At 46.7% G+C, this 7,500-nt stretch overlaps 1 protein-coding gene across 1 annotated transcript in view; it reads left to right on the plus strand.

The window, feature by feature from the left end:
- Window positions 1-5,327: 5,327 nt before the first annotated feature.
- Window positions 5,328-7,500, plus strand: part of cfap300 (cilia and flagella associated protein 300) — a 5,909-nt gene continuing 3,736 nt past the window's right edge. Inside the window, 4 exon segments of the mRNA XM_029644503.2 lie at window positions 5,328-5,348; window positions 5,350-5,459; window positions 5,689-5,770; window positions 5,864-5,933. Of these exon segments, the coding sequence (XP_029500363.2) occupies window positions 5,328-5,348; window positions 5,350-5,459; window positions 5,689-5,770; window positions 5,864-5,933 (283 nt within the window).

Raw genomic sequence — 7,500 nt, forward strand, 5'->3', positions numbered from 1 at the left:
ATTGGTGGAGTGCTGCAGAGATGGTTGTCCTTCTGGAAGGTTCTCCCATCTCCACAGAGGAACTCTGGAGCTCTGTCAGAATGACCATTGGGTTCTTGGTCCCCTCCCTGATCAAGGCCCTCCTCCCCCGATTGCTCAGTTTGGCCGGATGGCCAGCTCTAGGAAAAGTTTTGGTGGTTCCAAACTTCTTCCATTTAAGAATTATGGAGGCCACTGTGTTCTTGGGGACCTTCAATGCTGCAGACATTTTTTGGTACCCTTTCCCAGATCTGTGCATCGACACAATCCTTTCTTGGAGCTCTACGGACAATTCCTACGACCTCATGGCTTGGTATTTGCTCTGACATGTGCTAACTGTGGGCATTATATAGACAGTGTTATATATCATGGCTTGATTGGCATTATATATCTTTCCAAATCATGTCCAATCAATTGAATTTAACACAGGTGGATGCCAATCAAGATGTAGAAACATCTCAAGGATGATCAATGCAAACAGGATGCACCTGAGCTCAATTTTGAGTCTCAAATAAAATCAAATTGTAAAAGACACAAAGACGAAATCAATCTGGCACCTGACACACATCTATTGCCCAGTGATACTAGACTAAAGCTGTACTCAGGAGAGCTAATGAGCTCTATGGGCACCTTTGAGACCGAATGTGTTATTCGGGGACGCAAACACAAGCTAGAGTTTGAGATTGTGAAAACCAGTCAACATCCTCTCCTCTCAGGCTCTACATGCGAACGCCTGGGACTGATGCAGTTCACTGTACCAAATGACCTGCATATTGTGGATCATGTCCAGCATGGACCCCTGTCCAAAGAACAACTACTCAGCAGATATGACGATGTATTCAACATGCCCGTTGAATCTGTGCCTGGGGAGGTACACTTTGAAGTGGATGAGAGTATCACTCCAGTCCAGTGTGCTCCTCGCAATGTGCCCTGCGCAATGAAAGTGGCTGTGAAGGCCCAGCTGGACAAGTATGAGGCCGATGGCCACATGACATCTGTGACTGAACCAACGGACTGGATCAGCAATGTGGTCATAGTGAAAAAAACAGAGAAGCTGAGGGTCTGCATCGACCCAAAGCATCTGAACCAAGCACTGAAACGATCCCTTATAGAGGATGTCCTCTATACGCTTCCCAAGACCAGGATTTTCACCTTTGTGGATGCCCGAGATGCATTCCTTCAATGCAAGCTGGACGAAGAAAGCAGCTTCATGACTACCTTCTGGACCCCCTGGGGTCGGAAACACTGGCTCAAGCTCCCGTTTGGTGTCTCAGTGGCACCTGAGGTAGACCAACGCAAGCAGCACGAGTTACTGGCTGGGCTCAAGGGCATTGAACCCATCGCCGATGATGTCCTTATCGTAGGCTGTGGTGACACAGACGAAGAAGCAGAACGCGACCATGATGTGAAGCTCCTGGCACTGATGGAGCGCTGCCGATCAGTTAAGCTTCTTCTTGGCCTGAAGAAGCTGCAGTTCAAGGTGAAAGACGTCCACTTCCATGGCCACATTATCTCGGAAAAAAGCCTGAAGCCGGACCCAAAGATACACCATGGCTGGACAAAAACACACCATGGCACTGGCTACCCAAGCACGAGGCCGCAGTGCAGGTGTTGCGCTACTACGACATCACGAGGCCTGTCACAATCCAGAGCGACTCCAGCCAAAGGGGACTTGGATGTTGCCTTATGCAGGAAGGCCAGCCCGTCGCGTTTGCCTCGAGAGCGCTCACCCCCACCGAACAAAACTGTGTACAAATTGAGAAAGAGCGCCTCAGCATCATTTTCTCCTGTATGGTCGAGAGCTGGTCACCGCTGAAACTGACCACAAACCATTCATTGCCATATTCAGTAAACCTCTCCTCAACGCGCCCAAGAGGCTTCAAAGCATGCTCCTGAATCTGCAAAACTACAGCCTGAAGGTAATTTACAAGCCAGGACCAGAGATGTACATCAGCGACACACTGAGCAGGGCAACAGCACAATGTACAGGCAGAGGCACTGTCTATCAGTGGCAGGCCATCTGTTCGCTACAGCAGGAACAACAAGATGTTCAACAGATCAATCATGCAGACTACTTAAACGTCACAGACAACCGCCTAGCCCAGATCAGGCAACACACTGACAAGGACGAACACCTATAGTCACTGAAGTCCATGGCTCTCGCAGGTTGGCCATACCTGAAAGAGGAGACACCTTTCACAGTGAGAGAATACTGGACCTTTCGAGATGACATCAGCGTGCAAAATGGTGTCTTGTTCAGAGGTCAGAAGGTCATTATTCCCAAATCACTACGTCCAGAGGTGCTTACCCACATACACTCCAGTCACATTGGAGGTGACGCATGCTACCGCCAGGCTCGTGAAACATTATACTGGCCAAACATGCAAGCAGAAATTAAAGACTTTGTCAGCAACTGTACCACATGCAACGAGTACGCTCATGAACAGCAAAAGGAAACCATGATGTCACACGAACTGCCCACAAGGGCCTGGCAAATCGTCAGCATGGACTTATTCAGCCACAGACAAAAGGACTATCTGCTCATCGTTGATCACTACTCTGACTTTTGGGAAATTGAACTGCTCCCTGACTTGTCTGCAGAGACGGTCATAAAGCGCTGCAAGGCGCAGTTTGCAAGGCAAGGTCAGCCTGACAAGGTAATCACAGACAATGTCCCACAATTCACTGCACAGTTCAAGCGTTTTGCCTCAGAATGGGAGTTTGACCACGTGATCTCCTCTCCAAGACACCCAAAAGCAAATGGCAAGGCAGAGTCAGCTGTCAAGATCGCAAAAAACCTGTTAAGCAGGGCCTTGCGCGACAGTAACGACCCATGGAAAGCGATCTTACAGTGGAGGAACACACCCACTTAAAACATGGACAGCAGCCCAGCACAACGCCTTCTGTCCAGACGTCTGAAGACTACCATCCCCGTAGCTAACAAGCTACTTGAGCCCTGCGTCATGGTTGGCATCACGGACAAACTGCGTCACAGAAAGCAGCTCACTAAGTGCTTCTACCGGACTGCTCGAGGCCTACCAGAGCTGGATGTGGGTGAAACGATAAGGATGAAACCGCTGCCGGGAGACCACACAGGACTTTGGAGGCTGGGCACATGCCAGCAGATAGTTGCACCACATTCTTACCTGGTGGATGTTGGTGGCTCCCTCTATCGTCGCAATCAGGTGGATCTGCGCGTAGCAGAGCAGACAAACCAGAACACGCCATACACTCACCTAGATGAGCTGGATCACAGTCCAGGCCTAAGGGTAAGGGGTGCAGAATTGAGACATGAGCCAACTGAAGTTGAGGCTTCTACCCCACCAAGCTCTCCAGCTCGTGGCCCTAATCCTATTCCTGTCAGAGCCAATACTTACTGACGGGTGGGTCGGCTGTGCAAGCCACCGGACAGGCTTACTCTGTAAGCCAATACTTACTGACGGGTGGGCCGGCTGTGCAAGCCACCGGACAGGCTTACTCTGTAAGCCAATACTTACTGACGGGTGGGCCGGCTGTGCAAGCCACCGGACAGGCTTACTCTGTAAGCCAATACTTACTCACGGGTGGGTCGGCTGTGCAAGCCACCGGACAGGCTTACTCTGTAAGCCAATACTTACTGACGGGTGGGCCGGCTGTGCAAGCCACCGGACAGGCTTACTCTGTAAGCCAATACTTACTGACGGGTGGGCCGGCTGTGCAAGCCACCGGACAGGCTTACTCTGTAAGCAAGGGATTGTTAACTTGTCCTCTGTTAATTTAAACAAAAATTAAAAGGAAGATGACAACTGAAGTAAAAAGAAAATGCTTTTTCAATTGTTATGACTTGACTGTTAAGAACTTAATGTTATGCCGTTATGTTTGCACTTTCTATTGAAAAGGATGATGTTACGGAGTCTAGTTGATAGGTTTTCGACTAGCCGGACTTGTGGCCATAGGCACCCTTTTCCGGGGGTCAGGCCCCCCTCTCTGGGTCAGCCTCAGCCCTCTCTGGCCCTCTCCCCCATATCACTGGGGTAGGGAGCTGGCTGGCTGTAGTTGCACCCCCTGGTACCCCCCCCCCCTTCAGTCCACACAGTAACTGGGTTAGAGAGTTAATGTCACCTGTAATTGCACACTGGACAGGTGTAATGAATATATGTAACAATGACCATAACAAGCGTTCTAATCACCTGTAAATGCACACTGGACAGGTGTAATGAATATATGTAACAATGACCATAACAAGCGTTCTAATCACCTGTAAATGCACACTGGACAGGTGTAATGAATATATGTAAAAAGGGCCATAACAAGCGTTCTAATCACCTGTAAATGCACACTGGACAGGTGTAATGAATATATGTAAAAAGGGCCATAACAAGCGTTCTAATCACCTGTAAATGCACACTGGACAGGTGTAATGAATATATGTAAAAAGGGCCATAACAAGCGTTCTAATCACCTGTAAATGCACACTGGACAGGTGTAATGAATATATGTAACAATGGCCATAACAAGCGTTCTAATCACCTGTAAATGCACACTGGACAGGTGTAATGAATATATGTAACAATGACCATAACAAGTTCTAATCACCTGTAAATGCACACTGGACAGGTGTAATGAATATATGTAACAATGGCCATAACAAGCGTTCTAATCACCTGTAAATGCACACTGGACAGGTGTAATGAATATATGTAAAAAGGGCCATAACAAGCGTTCTAATCACCTGTAAATGCACACTGGACAGGTGTAATGAATATATGTAACAATGACCATAACAAGCGTTCTAATCACCTGTAAATGCACACTGGACAGGTGTAATGAATATATGTAACAATGACCATAACAAGCGTTCTAATCACCTGTAAATGCACACTGGACAGGTGTAATGAATATATGTAACAATGACCATAACAAGCGTTCTAATCACCTGTAAATGCACACTGGACAGGTGTAATGAATATATGTAACAATGACCATAACAAGCGTTCTAATCACCTGTAAATGCACACTGGACAGGTGTAATGAATATATGTAACAATGACCATAACAAGCGTTCTAATCACCTGTAAATGCACACTGGACAGGTGTAATGAATATATGTAACAATGACCATAACAAGCGTTCTAATCACCTGTAAATGCACACTGGACAGGTGTAATGAACACATGTAAAAATGACTTTTGACTCCTAAAAAAGCTTGTGAAAAATGTTAATTACAAGTGTTAAGACGAATTCCATGTAGGACGATCTGAACATTTTGGCTTTCCATAGCGCCAGAGAATTTACGAACGCGCCTTTTGGTTGAGCGGGGTTCCGTCGCCATGGTGACCAATAGACATCAACAACCCGACGGTCGACATGGCATCTGAGACTAAGTTTTCCTTCAACCTCCTCCCAACCAAGACATTTTCCTTCCTTCAGGACAAAAGCACGCTACAACTACTCATGAAATGGTTACGTTATAGATCTTATGGTTTTGTGTCATTTATTTGTCTATGTTTATAGCTAGTTAGCTATAGTTATCAACATCATCCTAGCTAGCTACTGTTACTAACGTTAGCAGACCAGCTATGTAGACAAGACAAACTAGCTAGGTATATCAGTGTGTCAGTTCTCTAGTGAAACCAGCTAATGGATTTGTGTGTGTGTGTGTGTGTGTGTGTGTGTGTGTGTGTGTGTCAGGTCCATGCTAGGGCGCATCTCAGCCCAGGCCTTCAGCTTTGACCAGAACTTCTACCCATACAACAGCCACGACTTTACTCTGGTGAGTTAACGTACACACACACACACGTTTGTTTCCAGGCACTGCACCTTGTAAAGGGTCAATAGTAATGTCTGTGTGTGTGTGTGTGTCAAGAGTTTCTTCAGAGACCCCTGTGTGCTGACCAACCTCAGGAAGATGGAGGCTGGAGCCTGGGTTACTCTGGGTATGTCATGTCACCTCTATCACCTCTCCCCAGTTAGCAATCCGAAGGCCTGTGTCCCTCCAGAGTGGTCGCACGCTCTGCAATAGTTTTTTTTGCCAATTGCCTCATTCATGGGGTGATATGACACTTTGTCAAGCAGCAGCCTTGCTCCTGCCAGTCACGTGCCGTTTTCCTCACGCAGCCTACCGTCCCTCTCCCAACCCGCTACACTACAGCTGCCAATCAGAGGCAAGATGCTTTTTCAGCGTCAAGCCAGTGGCGTGATTACACCCTGTCACCACTTATTTGGATCTATTTGTATTATTTAAGATACGTTGGATGCCATGTTCATTTGAAAAACAGTTGGGGATTTCCTGTCAAATCAAATTAAATGTTTTATTGACAGGCTTCTCACACAGTAAAATGGCAACAAAAGTGACATAGTAAAGGAATCAAAGTGACATTGTAAATATAATAAAACTAAATCAAGTACAGAAACATGCAGATCAAAGAAAATAAGTTAACTTAGATAGCCTACAGGCATCTATACTGAACAAAAATATAAACTCAACATGACAATTTCAACAATTTCATGAGTTACAGTTCATATAAGGAAATAGGTCAATTGAAATCAATTAATTAGGCCCTAATCTATGGAAAATGGCTACCAAGACTATTGCTGATGCCTTGCCTGTTTGATGGCTCGTCAGAGGTCGTAGTGTAATTTCTTATAATTGTCCGGGTTAATGTCCCGCTCCTTGAAAGCGGCAGCTCTAACCGATTGGTCAGTGCGGATGCTGCCTGCAATCCATGGCTTCTGGTTGGGGTATGTATGTACGGTTGTTGTGGAGACAATGTGGTCGATGAACTTATTAATGAAGGAGACTGATGTAAATATTATCGGATGAGTTCTGGAACATATTCCAGTCTGTGCTAGCAAAACAGTCCTGTAGCTTAGCAACCGCTTCATCGGACCACTTCCGGTACATCCTGTTTGAGTTTTTGCTTGTAAGCAGGAATCAGGAGGATAGCGTTATGGTCTGATTTGCTAAAGGGAAGGCGAGGGAGGGCCTTGTATGCGTTTCTATGTGTGGAGTAAAGGTGATCTAGAGTTAATGGCAAAGAAGGGGGCAGAGTGATAAATGGCAGATATGTGAGGGCAGAACTAATACACAGGCTCTGACCTCTCACTAAGGGATGGCCAGATGGTGAACTACAAAGCACAAAATGGCCACCCCTACAAGAACTACAGATCCCAAAATAGTCGACCGCCAAAAACGACAATAGCCAGAAGCAAAGGGAACGCTAGCAAGGTGGGGCCGACCCACATATTACGGGTCAAGCCACACCAGGAAGAGAGAGAGAGCAAGGAGCTGTGGACCATTGAGAAAGAGGAAGTGATAATATATCTGATGGATTTACCGTGTATGACCTGGACTGTTTGGACTTACCTGTTGGCGGTTTTGGACCCTGATCTACCGAGAACCCTTGATTTGTGTACCGAACCCTGCTGTCCTCGACCACGCCTGCGGCCTGGGGGGTCTAGAAACAAACATTCGGGCACTGTCCTGTTCGAAAGAGCTCTCTC

The sequence above is a fragment of the Oncorhynchus nerka genome, linkage group LG10 (genome assembly GCF_034236695.1).
Source record: "Oncorhynchus nerka isolate Pitt River linkage group LG10, Oner_Uvic_2.0, whole genome shotgun sequence".
In the NCBI taxonomy this organism is placed as follows: domain Eukaryota; kingdom Metazoa; phylum Chordata; class Actinopteri; order Salmoniformes; family Salmonidae; genus Oncorhynchus; species Oncorhynchus nerka.